Source organism: Molossus molossus, unplaced genomic scaffold (assembly GCF_014108415.1).
Source record: "Molossus molossus isolate mMolMol1 unplaced genomic scaffold, mMolMol1.p scaffold_m16_p_17, whole genome shotgun sequence".
Classification (NCBI taxonomy): domain Eukaryota; kingdom Metazoa; phylum Chordata; class Mammalia; order Chiroptera; family Molossidae; genus Molossus; species Molossus molossus.
In genome coordinates this window covers 12569029-12587527 of record NW_023425352.1, presented here as the reverse complement: position 1 = coordinate 12587527, position 18499 = coordinate 12569029, and the positions used below count along the sequence as shown (strand labels likewise).

General features: G+C 46.7%; 1 protein-coding gene across 15 annotated transcripts in view; it reads right to left on the bottom strand.

Annotated features, from left to right (window-relative positions):
- The window catches only part of ABLIM1 (actin binding LIM protein 1), a 265955-nt gene that overhangs the window by 15314 nt on the left and 232142 nt on the right, over positions 1-18499 (bottom strand). For 9 of the 15 annotated variants that reach the window (XM_036265699.1, XM_036265688.1, XM_036265689.1 and 6 more), the window contains 5 exons: positions 17706-17783; positions 16383-16538; positions 12591-12626; positions 10085-10214; positions 394-498 (listed from right to left, as the gene is read on the bottom strand). In XM_036265699.1, the coding sequence (XP_036121592.1) occupies positions 394-498; positions 10085-10214; positions 12591-12626; positions 16383-16538; positions 17706-17783 (505 nt within the window). The remainder of the gene's footprint in view (positions 1-393; positions 499-10084; positions 10215-12590; positions 12627-16382; positions 16539-17705; positions 17784-18499) is intronic. The other 6 variants (XM_036265692.1, XM_036265693.1, XM_036265701.1 and 3 more) reach the window with 1 other exon arrangement.

Sequence of the window (18499 nt, the reverse complement as noted above, 5' to 3'; positions counted from 1 at the left end):
GTGGTTCGGTCTTCAGAATGAGGAGGTAACTAGATCACCATGGCGATCATTAGTCAATGACACCAAACCACAGCGTGATCTCTGAGAAGCCGCTGATATAAAAGGTGAGGTTAAAATTTCAGTGAAAACAAAACAACCCTCATTCCTTCACCCTCTGCCTCCCACGCCCCTTTGAAAAATAATTCGGGGAGACTTAACCCTTCAGTGCAACTCTGGCGTTTTACAGACAACATGTTTGAAAGGCTCTCCCCAGCTCAGATCCTGCGGCTCAGGGTGTGTCAGCTGTGTGCAGCCCCATGTTAAAAGCATGAGCAATGGAGACGAGACAGAGGTGACGAGGACACACCCCACACTGCGACAGGACACCATGACATAGACCGAGTCAGCTCCTACCTGGAACATGGAAATGTTTAGGGGCCTGAGCGTAAGTTGGAGTTAGAGGGCGGCTGTCTGGCCGGTGGGGGAGAGGGGAGTTCCGGCCGCTGGACGGCTCATTGCCTCCAAGGAGAAGAATGGAGAGAACAAAATGAGAGAGGGGACAGCAGTCAAGAAAACAAAGCGAGCGTAATAAAAATTCAAAACAACGAACGGGAAGGATGTACATCAGAAAAGGAGGAAGCAAAGAAACAAACTCAACTGATCAGCTCGGCTCGCAAAGGCGATGGAAGGTTTAGTTTTCCGAGAGGGAGATCTGAGCCCCAGGGATAAGGTTAGTGCAGCGACAGCAAGATGCGTCATGCCAGCCACGTGTGGTCGGAGGCTGCAAGCGGGCAGCACGCGCTGGGGGGCAGTCCGTCGCAAGGAAAGGAGAGGCACTTGCTAATGATGGTTAAATCCCAAGCATGGGAAGGGGCGGGATATGCAACCCAAAGACAATCACTTCCAGGCATGATGGCAGAGACTGGCGGTTGGAATATCTTTCTCTGGACGGAAGGCTAAGTCTGGGAGCCGGTGCCGTCACCCAGGCCTTCCCCTTAGCAACACAGAAAGCCTTCATTGCAGCTTACGTTTCTGTTTCCTCACTTTGAAATACACCAAGTAAGTCAGACTCCTTTTTTCCAGCTACGGTGGGACCATTTATACCTCTCTCCATCTTTCTCTTCCATGAGGCTCCACACAGTGTAACAACTGCTTCATTGAAACATTTACTGAACACCTGCTACAGCTGGGCACTGAGCTATGGCGGAGGATAAGTAGATGAATGAGATTTAGTCCCTGACCTCAAGGGGCCCAGAGTCTACCTCAGGAGACAGACTTGAGGTACATAAATATAATACCATGTAGCAGTATTTAGAGGTACATGAAAAATTATGACATGCAGATAAAGGTGTACAGCATACATGCTTCAGCAAAGCTACAGGAAGGTGTAAGAATTGACTGGGGCATGTAAGAGTAGGCTTCCCCAGTGGGTGGTGGCAGAAGGGGGGTGCTCAGATTCAGAGGGCGGGAACATTGTGAAGGAGGTACGGGGGGCTGTCATGGTGGCAGCAACAGGACTGGCCACTGGCTGGAAAGGTGGTGCCTCCGATGGGGGGACAGGGACAAGTCCGGAAGGACTGCTGGGGCTGGGCTGCACCCCCTCTGACCACGAGAACCTCGGGCGAGACGAGAACTGTGGGAAGCTGGAAAGAGATCTGCTATTGCCCTACCTTGTCCTCCTTCCCCACATGTGAGCAAATACCTGTCCCTACAACACACCAGAAGACGCAGGGCTATCAAAGGTATGACTGGTAATGTCATTACTTTTATGATCGATTTGTAGGTGCTCTTTACATATTCTGGATACAAATCTCTTATCAGACACATGACGTACAAACACTTTTTCTCCTTCTGGGGGTTGTCTTTTACTTTCTTGATAGGGTTCTTCAAAGCACAAGTTTTAAATTTTGATAAAGACTACTCTATTTGTTAACGGTGACAATTTAAAACAAATCCTAGATTTTCAAATAATAGAGCAGGAGCCGATATTTTTCCCACCGTGTCTTTTTTATTTAAAAAAAAAAAAAAGAGAGATAATCGACATAACACATTGTGTTAATTTTAGATGTACAAGAGTTGATTTCTTCCAGTGGGTCAAACTGCTCTGAATCTGGCCGGCAAAAATGGAAAGATGTCCATTGCTGGAGTTTTAAAATAGCACATTTCATAAGTTTTAATTTCTCAATATGTGTATTTTTAGAGCCCAGATCTGTACCAAACGGGCAGGGAGATATTTCGGGTATGAGATCTGAATTTGTTAACTGGCTCAAATATTTATATTCTAGGCTTTCGGTTACCACGTGCTGAAGCTTTTGTCTTGTTTTTTTCTTTCTAAGTCACTTGGGCCTCTAGCTCCCAATGGTAGAGTCAGACTTCACTACTTACTCCGATATTAGCTTCTAAAGATTATGAAGCCTCCTCCCAACCGCTGATGTCTTAAGAAGCTAATTTCAATAAACATTACCTCATTGACTATCACTCTCCTAAAGAGAAGTAACCAGTTCAGGTCTTTAAAAAATGAGTATAATTAACACAGGTAGAGGCAAGCAGGGGAGGAAGACTTTATGTTTAGAAGAAAATCCTAGTTCAAATCTAAGGAAGAACTGGAACTAGGTCTCACTCATCTCCGTGCTCAGCACAGTGCACGTCTGTGAGTGAAGGCCGACGGAGGCCAGCGGTCAATCCTGCAGCTGTGAACGGCCGGATGACGTAAGCACCACTGCCAGGTTCACCGTCATCTTGCTCTTCATTAAAGGCAGCGATGGGATCACAATCACACCCCATTTTTTAACTTTCCCATTAGAGTCAGTCTCCAATAACCCCAACTTAATAGTTTCATTTCAGAAGAGTTCTTTGCTCCTCTAAACACTAGGGAATTGTTCAGAAGAGTAACCCGTAACTGAAAAACAGAATAATCCTTGTGGGCTAAACTCCCAAGCAGTTCCAGGGAGACGGAGCGTTGGCTTTGAGGCTGTTTCTGGAAGATGCTTTCTGCAGGCCCCAAGCGCTGGCTGCTGCTGCTCTAGCCCCACTGCTCCCCCCTTCACTGCGAACCTCCCCATAAACCTGCACATCCGCTATTTCAGGGGAACGTTTGCACAGGTATCTGCATAGACAGGACACAAAGCTTTCAGGTGACTGGAATCGGCATCTGCCCACGTAGTAAAATCTTTCTGTCATTAAAGGGCTCCGCCGGTGAGTGGCAGTGCGGGTCACGCGTCTCGGATGCGGCCAACGGCTCTCTGACCTCCCGGGGTGCATTCTGGCTGGACGCTGGCTCTAGCTGGTTTTTTCTTTGGCTGCATATCTTCAGCCACCATTGACCTTTCTAGTTCCTAGAACAAGCACTTGTATGTTCAAGTCCTTGTAAGCAGATTTAACTCTATACTCATTTAAAACCTCCCACAAAACATTTTAAAATGTGAGGTAAAGGGAGACCCAGCAAACACCCATGTAAGCGATTCTGCGTGGTATGATTTCACGTCATAAGGGTTCACTGGGAATAAGATCTCAGAATACATAGGGCTGCTAGGTACCCCATTCTTTGCCCTTGAAACACTAACAGCATTACAACCTTTTGGCATTTTTCAAAGAGAAAAATTCTCAAGATGAGACCTGTTTTCAACTTTTTTTTTTTTTGGTACGTGCCCCTAGCGGGAACCGAACCCGGGACTCTCCAGTCCGCAGGCCAATGCTCCAACCGCTGAGCCAAACGGGCCAGGGCTGTTTTCAACTTTGTTAACTTAAATACCCTACCTTTAAGTGATAAAACTTTTAACTCTGTCCTGTGCTTAGTTTATTACTTAGGCAAAGTAATGTATGAGGCATTAGATGAAACAGCCTATATGGAAGGTATTTTTATTATTAGAGTTAAGACATTGTTGCCAAATAATGTAACAGTGTATATATAATATTGTACATATCATACTCATAGCCATTTTGTTCCTTTAAATGAATCCTCAATTGGTTCACTCTAACATGTTGGTGATCTTAGCTATTGTAATGAGAAGCTACCATATATAAATATATCTATTCCTTGGCCTTCCATGTCAGCCTAATCAGCCAATTTTTCAGTCCTTGGAAGATTATTCCCATGCAGGACTCTCACTGTACTTATTTCACAAACTCAAAAGGTCTGTCCTCACTTCCCTTCCTCTGTTCGGCACCCTGTATGTCTAAGGGACAACTTCTAAGACACGTACTGAAGCGGAGCGGCTGCGCTGTCTGCTGCAGGGATCTGCTGGAGCACAGCTTGGCTCTCTGGGCCCTAAGTGCTCATGTTCCAGAGCAGAAACGGATATTGTGAGGGGACCTTAACACTGGCAGCCTTTGGAATTTCACGCCAGAGTTTCAAGATTGCTGGTTCCTGCCTGAAGCTTTAGTAAGTGGTGTGGTTCCCTTCAGCAAGTGTCAAATATTTACTTGAACCACAGCAACTGTCTGATTTATTTATACTTCATGGACACAATGTAACGCTGAATAGTATTTCAAAGGGGAGGGAAGAGAAACTCAGAAAACACAGCACAAACAGATCCCCAAACAAAGTAAAAGTCATTTTCCCAAATCTCCAAGCATGCTGCACTTGTCCAAATGGTCCAACCATGACATACCAATGCAGAATGAGGCTGCAAGGAAGGTCGGAAAACAGAGAAAAAGAGCCCCCTGCAGACAAGACGGACGTTACAGAAAGTGGATGGGGAAGCCGATGAAACAGAGCCAGCCTGTGATGTGCGTCTCAGCCTCACACCCATGCAGGCATCCTCAGCTCCACAGACTCGGGGGCCTGGGCACATGCATGAGAAACAAGGACCAGGAAGTGGACTGGGCAGTGGGAGGCTGGGCTTCAGGCGGCTGGAGTGGCTGCAGGGGCCCCTTCTCCCTACACCCCCCTAGGAAGTTCCTCCCACCCTGGGAGCCTCAAGCTCTCCAGCTGACATTTGTTTTTAAAACTCCCCTGAGACCACAACACAAGCTTGCAGATAAAAAGTAAATGTTCAAATGAAGGGCCACGGAGGATTGGGGACCCTCCGCCCAAGTGTTTCTCAGATGGCCGTCAGTTCCCTCCATGTGGGAATTTCCAAATGCTGGAGAGGCCTTTTTACACAATAACCAAGAAGTAATTCTTTGGAGAATCAGCATTTAGACATGCGACAATATTAGGCTTTTAAAGCCGTATAATTAATATAAAAATTCTCCGTGATGCATTTCGTAGTTCAGCAAAAAGCTCATCTAATTTTAAAACTAAGCATATCCTGTGATGTACATTCTATTTTCCATCTGAGGTGTATAAACTATTTCGTATGAACACACTAAAAGTGGGAGGGACATTATCAGATGTTTTTAAAGTGTAAGTTCAGGGCCGTGCTCATGCCTCTTTGCCTAATGTTTTTTTATAATTTAAATCCATAATATTTGACTGTCAAAAACTTCGAATTCAGACTGAAAACAGAGAAGAAAGCATACCCATATTTTTAAATGAAGCATCTCTGAGGCACACAGAGGTGCTGTCATTTTTATAACCATTTGATAATTTCTACTGAAAAGTAAGAAATTGCTAATTTTATAATTTACATGACTGAGGTAGCTGTTTGTCTTACCCTCAATAAGAGTGCAATTTTCTAGTTAAAAAGAGGTGGAGCCCTGGCTGGTTTGGCTCAGCGGTTAGAGCATCGGCCTGTGGACCAGAGAGTCCCGGGTTCGGTTCCTGCTAAGGGCACGTACCTCGGTTGCAGTTTGTCCCCGGCCCTGGTTGGGGTTGTGTGGGTGGCAACCAGTCAATGTGTTTCTCTCACATCAGTGTTTCTCTCTCTCTTCCTCCCTCTCTCCCTCCCGCTCTGTCTGAAGATAAATGCAAAAATGTCCTCGGGTGAGGATAAAAGAAAAAAGGGTAGAAAATACAAGTATGCTTTAAAAATTAAACTCTCTCTATATTGTGTACCGATATGCACACACCTCATCTCCACGAGGAAGGCCTGGGGTCTGGCTCAGGAGCTGCCACCTCCCGGCTGTGAGCCCTTGGCCAGTGACCCAGGGCCTCAGCTCTTCATCTGTGCTCTGGGCCTGCTCCACAGATGCTGTGAAGAGCACAGAGATGGAAGGGCTTCACGAGCACCATGTTGAGGGGGCACCACAAAGGAACATGAGCTCGGCGCTGACACAGGCCGGCACTTGACCTCACGTGCCCTAAGGACCCGGGAGTGGTTTTACAGGTGAGGTAAGTGACACTCACAAAGTTAAGCCAACAACCCAAGGTCCCACAGCTGGCAAGTGACAGAGATAATACTCAAACCCAGGACTCCAGTGGCCACGTGGTGTTCCATCCACCTCTCCCTAAGGCTGCTCACAGACATGAGTCTGGACCTTCTGTGATGTGTTCTGTGTACAAACTTTGTATAACTTTACAGGGCACCTGCCATTTTTCTTTCTGTAAAAAGTATCTCCTCTGAAAGATGAAACATAACCAAACAAGGTAGCTTTACATAAAAGTGTATTTTCTCTTGCCTATTACAAACACACAAACAAAATCTTCATTTGGCCAAGGGCTTCTATATTAAAGCCTCCTGAAAATACATGTCTGAAGTGTTTTCAATAATTTCTAGTGGTTTTGTAAACATTGTCTAAAGTATCATCTTGACATCTAGATAAAAAAGGTTTTCCCTCCAAACTCTCATTAGCAATAATCACTTTAAATGATCTGTGAAGAATTTTAGAAAGTGCTACCTCTACCAAAGAAGCCCGATCTCTTCATTAGTGGCAAATAGTGTGTGTCTTCAGTAAGCACACCAGCAATATTATTTTCATGGCACAGAAAATGCCAAAATAGCACATATACAATGACTGCATGCTGATCAGGGCAATGCATCTGTATTTTTGGACTCAGTTGCTCAAAAATCCAGTGAGCAGAGAGAAAATAGCTTGGGTAGACTGCAAGTGATCTTTCAAATACAGCGTTTAGGCTGCGCAACACACGTGTTAGTGATGCAAGCACCTGGAATGCAGGGTTGGAATCCCTCAGGACTGGACGACTCCCGTTCTTGCCTGCTACTCCCCCTGGCCGCTTCTTTCATTAGTCAATCTGGTCCAAATCAAGACTATGCAAGGAGTTAGCATCCTCGGGGGAGCTCGCACTTATTTATTTGCTAACCCCTTCGGGGCTGTTGGCTTCCCCAACACATGGAGGGGAACAAGAGCCCCATCGAGAACTACTACAGAAGCATGATGGACAATGAAGAAAACAGTGGGAATGTCATCAAAGGAGTGGGCAGAAATGAGGGACAGGAACAGAACACAGAAGGCAAAGCCTCTCTTCTCCATCCCTCAGAAATCAGGAAAACGCCAAAAGAAGACTAAGGTGGCTCAGACTGAGAAATTTAAATCACGTCGCCGTCGATCTTTTTATACGGCCCAGACCGTTTAATGTTGTCAGGTGGTTAAGAGACTTATCACCACTGAGACAACTTGTGAAGATCTGTTGCTAAATCCTGTTGGGTTTTGCCAGGCCACATCACATATTAAAACCAGGCAAATACCTCAACTATGTATTATATTTTGCTTTTGACGTATAGAAAACCAAAGTAATAATATATATGTTTCTAAGGAGTAGATGATACATCTTATGGTCTTAACCATACTTCCTGTTTCTTCATCGAGAGCCCTTAGAAATGACATGTTTCTCCTAACGGGAGAGGCTATGCCAGTTCTAAGACCCTGCTGGGTGTAGTCATAACACACGCAGGCATGCTGAGAGGTGGAAAGCTGGGAGCTAACTCTTGGAGATGCACCTTATTAGCCTTCCCAGGGTGCTAATAAATCTCCACTACGCAGGGCAGGGCGGCGCTGCCTGGAGAGCCTGCCTCCTTACCTTTGACATGGGGAATGAAGTGGTGTCGGAAGGGGGAGTTGGGGCGGGAGTCGCTGTGGGCGGAGCTGAAGCTGCTGGTGCGCAGGTAGGACAACCTGTGCACACCAGGAGACAGCAGCTCTGTGCGGCAAGGAGGCGGGGCGGGGCGGGGAAACAGAGAAGAACAGAAATTAACACAGGAGCAGGGACAACGCAGCGTTGGGGGGGGGGAGGGGATAAAGACAGTTAATCAGGATTCTGAAAAAAGAGGAAAGCAAAGGGTTAAGAAGGCACCCGCTAAGGGTTAGGCAGAGTGGGGAGAACTGGAAATACATAGGTTCAGATGGGTACAAATCGCTCTCTTCTCGGCTTTAGTGAGAAGTGGCCACCAGGACACCGTCTGTCAGGATGACACCAGCTGTGGGTCAGCCAGTACCGGGTACATCATTTAGACCCAAAAGCTGTTCTTAAAAAGCAACTGACAAACCAGAACCCTCTAAAACCGGTGTAAAAAAAAGTAATTTCAAGAACCTTGAAAAGAAGTCCTTATATATGAGTCAGATTCTTTTTTTTTAAAGCTGCAAACCCCTCCCACTGCAAGTTTAATTTTATTTTGCTTACGTGGGGAAAAACCAACAACCCTGTTTGTGTTCCCTGGGTGTGAAAAAGCTGCTTCAGACCCTGAGAACTGGGCAGGGCCAGTGTGGTTCTCTCGGAAGAATGGACATGAAGCTAGACCCCAGCCCGGGGACGTGTTTTCACCTGGTATCCAGAACTTACGAAGTGGATAATCTGAGGTGCTCTATATAGACCTCAGCTTCACTCTCAGAACCCCACCAGCTTCACTTCACAAGGGGAGACCTCGACAAAATATTTATGAACCCCAATCACCGGCATCATATGTATCTGTAATATATTGTGAAGGGCGAGAAGGAGGGATACTCAGAATGGGGGAATTTCTACAGGCTACCGTGAGAACCGTGACTGGGACAGATGAAAACTTTCTAGTGCTCAATCAGAACATGGCCTTGAAAGGAGACATTGTCCCCAAATGACCACTCCCTCGCCACTCAGAGGTCTCGGGAACAATCTCTGGGCAACCCCATGTCATTCTGGCAAGGTCAGGGCTGGGTCTCCGTGACTTCAGTAGTATGCCCACACACAGGGGTGGCCGCATAAAGGATTTCTTGTCACCCAGACAGACAAGGCCTTAAATCCAGACCCAGGTCCAGCACATGAATGAAATGAATACAGCTGAACATGAAAAGAGAAAGGAATTTGTTTCCTGAAAATTCTTACTCACTTTAAAATGAAAATTAGTGAACCTCTACAAATACTGAGTCTAGAGAAAAAAACATTATTGAAGGAACAAATAATAAAAATTCAATCCTTTACAAAGCATCAAATCCATGGCTTTGAAGAAAAGAGTGCATCCTTTTTACGTTTTATTCATTTCCTTCAGTTTTATTTTGCAGAGGCTTAAAATGAAGTTTCCACAGAAGTACGCCATTACCAAAGACCGAGTTTGTTTAAAAGGCCCAAATCTGCCTTTGCAAATCCATTTCTCAGGGAGTTCTGGCTCTGTGCTGGGACCCCCCATTCTTTTTTTACTCCACATATAAGACACCCACGAATAGGGACCAAATTCTGCACAGATAATGGTCAACTGAAGTCCATTACTATTTCATATCGTCTATCTCAATACATCTCTAATGTTGCTATGTTTGCCAAGTCTGATTCAAAATCGTAGGGTTGGAATGGGTCGTAAAAGTTAGGTACAACCCTGAGCTTGTATATACCACTTCACTCTAGGAGGTGCTTGGCTGCGGGCCTGGATAAGGGAAATGTAATAAGCCCATCAACAAATGGCTAATACTGGATCTTAGGTGATGCTGAGATGCCTAAAAGGTAAATCAAAATATTTCATTTTGGAGATCTTCATTTTAAGTCTAACGTGATGAGATTTTCTTCAGGACTAAAACACACACACACACACACACACACACACACACACACATGACTTCCTTTGCTACCAGTCATTCCCTGTCAAAATGCAGTCATTTAATAAATCATACTTATATATAACCGTAAAATAATTCTGTTTCAGGAAAAGATATAACACAAACTATAGCTGGGTGTGAATTTTCTTTCTTTTTCTTTCTGGAAGTGGGGTAAGTATTTGGCAGCCAGCTGTCAGTGATGGGGAAAAACATCACGTGGAAACAGACTGTCATGCGGAGTGAACCCAGGATCCGTGGCCCTTACCAGGTCTGTGGAAATGCTGGGGAGAGCGGGACGTGGTCGGAGTGTAGCTGTGGCGACTGTACACGGGGGAGTTGATGGAGCCCTGGCTGGTGGACCGGTGGATCATCCGGTCCCGCACGTCCTGGTAACCCTGGAAATGGTGTGAGAAAGCGTGAGCGCAAAACGTGCACTGGGGCCATCGCCATGCTCCAGTGACACTGAGGTCCAGGAAAGCCACCCAGAGCTACCGTGCCCACCTGCTCACGGATACACACGCTTCGGGGTTGTATTCCATAATATCACACACACGAGCATCCCGTGGCCCATGCATTTTGTCAAAGACCTACAGTGTTTGCATTTATCCACATTTTAACATGTAAGAAGTACGAACTCCAGTGTTGATGGAGCGCTGGGATAAGAGGGAATCATTCTAATGAGTATGTTTATATTGGGCTCTTTAGTTTTATAAAATGTGTTCGCACACATCGTTTCATTGGATCTGCATAAGGAAGATAGGGCATGTGCGACGGCCTCCCCTTTCCCCAAATGAAGAGTGTTCCAGAAGGTTCCAAGCAGCTAAGAGAGCTGTGCGCCCGTGTGTAGCCCGCACAGGCAAAGCCTGCCTCGGAGCAGCCCCCCGACTCTAAGCTCGGCCCTTGCTCTGACTGCCCGCCCGCACGGCCCATGACACTCATCTGGTGAAGCTGGTGTTCCTGGAGGACACGCCAGCGGTGGCCCCAGACCCAGTAATTCTACGTCCCACTTTGGGAAACATTCCAAGGAAATAATAATCATAAAAAAAGATCAGTAAATGGAAAAATGTACTCAGAGATATTTACAACACCACCGTTTATAAGGACAACACTTTGGGTCATATGCTCAACACATTGGGGAATAACGAAGTTGGGCACATGTCCATTGGAGTACAATGACACCACAGCATGCCGCCTACATCCGGATCTAGACAATAATGTATTAGGTATTAAGTACAAAAAAAAAATCACCCACAAACAATATATGACTGTTAAAAGAATGAGAAGAGTACTAGAATGTTTGACATTTCCGGAATCTGTTGACCCATGAAGTTTCTGCTGACATAACAAAGGTTTGGAAGCGAGTGTGAAAAATGACCGTGGGAAACCTCAGGAACCAGGGCCATGTGCTACCCGACAGCCAATGACAAGAGGCTTTGGCTTGATCCTAGCTGGCTGTCACAATAAATCAAATGAAACCAACAAAACAAAAAAGTCCCCAAATAATGTGCCTGAACCTTGCAACTGGTCAATGAAGAAGTTGATTCTTCATAACATCAATTGTAATGATCAGAGTACTAATGGAAATGAAATTATTCATTGGACACAGTCACAAACCATTAGAATACTGGAGATTTTCCCTGTATCAGATGATAGTGATTACCTAAGACCAGTTCTGTTTTACGTGAAATATCCAGAAAGTTGCTTGGCTTGAAGACAAGACTGTTGTTTTTGTTTGTTATTATTGTTACTATTATTAATTATGACTATTTTTAAGATGGGAGTAGACCTAACTCCTGAGGTGTTTGCTCATTGGATACATAAGGAAATGCAAAATAATACCAAGCATAATAAACATGCAGTCCCTTGGTTACTACCTGTGATGGCCACAATGAAAGACTGTGCTGGGTCAGACTTGGTGCTGGACCGTGCTCAGATCTGGGTCGGTCTGCGCTTAGCCCGCCAGCCTCAAAGCCACCCCCAAAGGAAATTATGCAGGGACAATAACAGAAGGTCAGCAAGTCGGCAGTCAATGTGTGTCTGTGGGGGACACCTAGAAACTCCTAGAACTGGGGGGCTTAGTGTGTGGGAGTTGTTGCATTCTGCAGATGGGTGAGATCAGCTTCCAGCAGAACCTTTACTAGAAGGGGCTGTGACTTTGGTTTTGGATGCTGCAGAGTAGAGCGGTGTGTCTGGGCTGATGGGGGCCAGGGCTCACCACCAGATGATCACTGATGGCTCTACGTGACCCCGGCACGCAGAGGTTATTCTGGAGGCACTAGCCAGCCTGGTGGCCTGGATGCCAGCCACGGTAGGATCTTTTCACCCTGAGAACAGGGAGAGGAGGATTGATTCGAGACTGAAAGGCATGGCCTCTCATGAGGGTGGCTCTGCTTACAGGACACACTGTGACCACGGTGGGCCATTTCAGAGAATCCGGCATGCTCTGATTCAGATCTGTTTATTATGGATAAGGGGAGACAGCCCCACATTGGGACAAGTGGCCTCGCTCCCTGCAAACCCTTCCCTGCCACCCAGAGGCACAGGCTCGGGTCCGTGCACGGCTGTTTTCTCCCCCTAGTCTCCAGTTAGAGAGAAACGTGCTGCTGTGTCCATAGTGGCATGTCTTACATGGAGGGAGCCCCACATTTGCCACGATCTTGCAGACTTTTTCTGTTCTTTTATTTCATGTCCTTTCCCCCAAACCCCAGTGCAGGAAAGGTCTGAGTAACTCCCCAGTTCCACCCATGATAATGTTCAAGAACGGCACTTACTTCTGCAGATGGGGTAGGAGACAAAGTCCTTGGAGACTAGAAGATAAAAGAGAATTTAAAATCACAATGTAGCAGTTTTCATTAGTGTTGCTTATCAGCACTGCCTGGGAACACTATTGCAAACACACACGTGCAGCTCCCCTGCCTGCCCCGTCTCCCAGCTCAGACAGGCTCACAGCGACAATGTTCCTGGCGACCGGCACACATCTCTGCCTACGAGCCCTGGGTTTTGGTAAATATGTTGTGATGCTTTGGGCGGTTAAGCCAGACAAACTGGAATTCTTTCTCCATACGCTCATACTATGTTGCTTAGTACTGTGAGTTACAGTGTCTGCTGAAACACAGAATTCTGTAAACGTGACGACTGACTAAACCCTAACCACAGCCATCCCTACAACGGCTGGAGGACTAAACGAGGCCGGTTATGTCCAGGTCTGTGGCATCCTACCCTGGTGGCCTTGCAGCCTCACCTTCAGGCTCCCACCCTCCTAGGCACACCGGCCACCTCAGGGCTCCCAGTGGACCACGCCCTCTCTCGCCGCAGAGCCTCTGGCCTCTGTCCCCTCTGCCAGCGGTGCTCACTCTCCATCTTCAGTGAGATCGCCATGCAAATGTGCAACCACACAGTGCCTTCTGTGACACTCCCATTTATTTATTAATTATTTTTTCCCTAATTTTAGTAACAAGATCAACAGTTTTATTTTTAAAAATAACATTATCTGCTTTTTAAAAAGTTTTTGTGTGTGCAATTTATATAAATTTATTTCTGTTACGGATGTTTCTCCTCCCCCCCAGACCCCTTCCTCCAGAGAGCACCCTGCCCCAGCATTGTTGTCCACGTCCATTGGTTACGCATACGGGCAGGTAAGTTCTGTGGTTTATCTGTTCCCTGCCCTCCGCCTCCCTCCCCTGAGGTTTGTCAGTCTGAACCCTACTCCTTCCGTGACCCTCCTATTTAAAGTGGCAACCAGCCCAGCCTGCTTTCCCCTTGCTGCCTTCATTTCCCCCACAGCACCTGCACCCTGCACAATTTGATTGTGACTGTTTCCTGTCTGTCTCGACTACGCTGCAAGCGCCATGACGGCCAGGACTCCATCCGTTTACAACTACGCACTCCCAGCCACCAGAGCAGCTCCTGGCCTACATCAGGGGCTCAACAAACACTTCCTGAGTGAACGAATGAAATGTCCACAATTAAAATGCAAAACGAGCCCTGGCCGGTTTGGCTTAGCGGTTAGAGCATCAGCCTGCGGTCCAGAGAGACCCGGGTTCGGTTCCCGCTAAGGGCATGTACCTCGCTTGCAGTTTGTCCCCGGCCCTGGTTGGTTGTGCGGGTGGCAGCCACTCGGTGTGTCCCTTTCACGTCGATGTTTCTCTCTCTCTCTCTTCCTCTCTCTCCCTCCCACTCTATCTGTACAAAAAATGGAAAAATGTCCTCGGGTGAGGATAAAAAAAAAAATTTTAAAAATAAAATAAAAAAATGCAAAACGATGTCAACTAGAAACAAAGTGCAAACGAAGCCTTCCGAAGAACACGGCCGGGTGGATCTACCAGGTTCAGAATGTGCCCCTTTCTCCAAATGCACAAGAAGCTGCTGGGCTCTCCCACACGCCAGACTTCCCCAGCACCACGGTCTGTCTGCAGCTACAGCTGCGTCTGGGGCTCCCGGGGGCAGGAGCAGGGCTGTCCCTGCCTGGCAGGCTTCTGGATCCCCCCTCCTGCGTTCGGAGGCACACAGAATTTCACGCGTACCTCTGTGTTTCCAAAGTGGCAATACTGAGGGAAAACACCATCGCTGCTTGTAAAGCTTTCTACGTCCGAAGAGCCACGTGCTGGGAAGGGTTCTGATATGTCTGATTTCTGATGGGCGGGGACGACACCCCACCCCCACTGAGATGCTCTGCTCGGAGAAACCCACAGGTCATCCTTCCTGGTTTCGACAGTAAGCATGCTGATTATGACAGCAGCCAGCATTTTTGTTGAGCACGTATTATGTGCCAGGTGTTGTTCTAATTTAGGTATTTCATGTACTCCTTACAGAAAACCTTTACGGTATCATGGACTACCTTCAGTTTATAGATAAGAAAACCAAAATGTGTAATTTCCCCAAAGTCTTATGGTGAGTAAATAGCAGTCTGGCTTCACGCCCAGAAATGTTCACGTCAAAGCCCAAACTCTTGAGTTGTTTTGTTTTACTGCCCAAAATGGACCACTGGGAAACACACAGAAACATACATACCCCCCAAACCCCAACCACCATAAAGCACCTCACTCCACCTTGCTTGTATTACTTGAACACGGAAAACTCTCATCCACTTTCTCCAGGATCAGCCTTGGTGCACTTAGTTCAGGATCCTCCCTTTGCCCTTGATCCTCTGTTAAACTCTCCAGGGCGCGAAGCCAGGGAGGGAATAACCCAGGCCAGCGACCAGCACTTGAGCTGCCCCCGATGCAACTACAGCAAAGCGGCCACTAGGTGGCACTACATGAAAACAGATATCACGTCCCTGCCCAATGGACCATTCAATGCTGAGCTATTCTCTGGACTCAAACCCAGATTGGAAAATACATAAAAAGAACAAGATATTGTATTTATGAATAAACATACTTATTAATAAATATAATTATAAAATGGATATTACATAACAACTGTGAACACATTAGACAAATCACCACATTTCCATGCCCTTTCTTCTCGTGAGACCTCAAAGCACTGAGTGATGTTACATAGAGTTTCAGCCTGTGGTCACCGTGGTTGAACGGCTGATTTCAGACCATTATTTGAGTAATGTGTGTCAGAGTGGACTCAAATTAGTCTGTAGATGATTCCAGTTTAAAAAATAAAAGGAGAAAGAAAATTAGAGGTAAAAATAATTTAGGCCGGGGGAAACAGACCAGAGCCCAAGAGACCTTGTTAGGAGGCGACAACAGGAAACTCTCAACCCTAAAGAGGCGGGGGGAGACCCTGGGGCTCAGAGGTGCTGGTCCAGCAGCAGGAGGGGTCTGTTGGGCGAGCATTAGTAAACCCAAGAGGACAGACACAACCAACAGTAACAGCTGTCATTTGTGGAATCATCACTGCAACCCTGGCTCTCTGCTGATTATCAATATATTAGTTAATATAAATGCGCTTTAATAGACAATAGTTGTCTGGATATTATATATATCTCATCTTCAGTTGATTTGATCCTCACTGTCCCCCTATGAGGAAGCGTCTGTCATCCTGTTTTACAGATGAAGAAACTAGGGCCGGGGTGGTTGTCACATGGCCAAAGGCTACCACCAGCACGTGGACACCCAGGGTAAGGCGGGGACTGTGATTCCAGAAGCATGGCTCGTACTCCTACACTGTGGCACCGTTCTCTCCGTTTTTTTTCTATTTTTGCACATTCTAATTATCTTACTAGGCTAAAAACTGCAGCTGTCAAAACTTAGGGGGTGTACTCTCTCACATGATCCTCACAACTATAGCTCAGCTTGCCCCAAGACCTCCCCTCCCCCCTTTCCTGCTGCACAGCTCACAGTATGCCCGCGCCACTACCTACAACCTGGTACAAATCCCAATTCATCCTCCACCTTTTTTCTCTGTGTGGTCGGCCTGCTCTCTTACCTCTCTGTAACCTCCTGAGGGCAGAGCCAGGTTCTGGGCACCTCACAGCAGCTGGTATGGAAGGCGTCGCATGGCGTGCAATCAAAAGGACCCTCTGACTTATGTGGACTGCCATCGGAAGTTCCACGCATGTGACAAAAGACAAGCTGTCACACCACTCCCACCTTGCAGGAACTTCTTACCTCCCCCAGGCTCTGTCTCTCCTGTTTGTCATCATAGCCCGAAGTGTAGAAAGGCTCATAGGTGATAAGATCTGGACGTTCAATATCATAAATAGCCTTGACCTTGGGAATGGCTGCTAAATCCTTGTAATCGAGGATTTCATTGTCCACTTTTGCCTGGCAAAGAACAGAAAGAAAAGTTATTCTGCAGTCTCATCTCCGGGGGACTGTTTGTGCTTTTCATAAGTTGCTTAAAAAGTGACAACCTTAAAAATAAACAGAAACCAAAACACTTTGTTGAGCATGGTTATACTCTTTAGTTTTTTAATTAATTTTTTTTCTTTATTGATATTAGTAGAGAGAGAGAGAGGAAGAGAGAGGGAGAGATAGAAACATCAGTGAGAGAGAACACTGACTGGCCACTTCCTGCATGCCACTCACTGGGAATCAGGCCCAAACCTGGGCATGTGCCCTGGGCAGGAATTGAACTGGTGACCTCTTGGTGCATGGGTTGATGCTCAACCACTGAGCCACACTGGTCGGGCACAGTTGAAGTCTTTAGAAAGTGGCTCATTTATATCACCTAATAATCACATTTAAAAAGTAAGTCACTGGCCTTGGCCAGGTGGCTCAGTTGGTTGGGCGTGGTCCTGTGAACTGGGCGTGGTCGCCGGTTTGATTCCCAGGTCGGGGCACATGCCCAGGTTGTGGGCTCCATCCCCCGTGCGGAGCGTGCAGAAGGCAGCCAATCAATGTTATGCTCTCACATTGATGTTTCTCTTTCTCTCTCTCTCTCTCTCTCTCTCTCTCTCTCTCTCTCTCAAAAAAAAAAAAAAATCAATTAAAAAAAAAAGTCACTAAAGCGTAGGAAAAAGTCTATGTAGAATTCACCAAGTACAGAATCCTGTACACCTTCAGGATGATTCCGTAGATTTACTACATAGAAGGAAAACTCAAACAGATGGTCAAAAAATCATCCCAGATGGCTAAAAACAAGAACTGCATATTTAATACACTAACTATTTAAATACCTTTGCGGCAGAATTTAAGAATAATCAGCATTAGAAAGCGTATACTTATAAAGTGTAGGTGCCACCGTGTTTTAAGTCCTGCAGTGTATGGCTAGGTCATCTACCTGATTGCTCCACCGATGGTCACATGCATAGGTGACTCTGCGCACCTGAAGCAGAATGTGATTGACAGCTGCTTGACAAAAAATGAAAACTGCACCTCAGAACAGAAAGAGATGTCCTTCTGAATGAGTCTGTTCTGCGTCATCCACTCCACTTTTACAGCCTGCTACCTCCCTGCCCCGGAGTGTCTCTTGCAGAAGTGGATACTTACATAGATCGTGTGACCGGGGGACCCAGGGATGCTGGAGCCTGGTCTGGAATAAATGCTTTCAGAGGATGTCCTGGTCGGCTGTAACACAGACAGTGACTTGTGAGATCTCAGGCCGTGGCTTCAGATTCAAGACCGGCCTGAGTCCCTCAGCTTTGCTAAAAACTAAGCTGGTTAAAAAAACAAAAGGTTTGTGACTTTTCTGAATAAGGGAAAACACGACCTAGAGAGAAAGGTACGTGAGGACGAGGTGCACAGCCAGCCATGAAAATGCAGGCGGGGCTTTTCTCTTTGCCCCTCCTCCTGGTCCTGACAAGCTCTGCTCTGCCTGCAGGCACACCCTCCATCTGCACTGCCACGTCCACACCTCTGCCGTCCCCCACCCTGCTCCGGTTCCCCCTCTGGGGGCTGCCTGCCTTCATTCTTGCCCTCTTCAAATCTACTTGGTACCCAGTGGCCAGAGATCTTTTAAGAACAGAATCACAGTGCCAGGCCTCAGGATTCTGTCCCTGCCTTCCTCTCCTGCCACTCTCTGGCCACCATCTCTCACAGGACACGGTGCAGGCCCTACTCACGGCTCTTACCCTGGCTGCTCCCTCTGTCTGAAATGCCCCAGGCCCCAGTGCTACTTAGCTGATTTTCCCCCTTTCAGTCTTAGCTTAAATATCACCTCCTCAAAGAAGCCCTCCCTGATTTTCCAGTCCAGAGTTGGTTCCCCTGGTTATTTTTCTCATAGTGTCACTCTGGTTATCCTTCATGAATAAAATGCATAATGTCATGTTTCTTGGTTTCCTTGC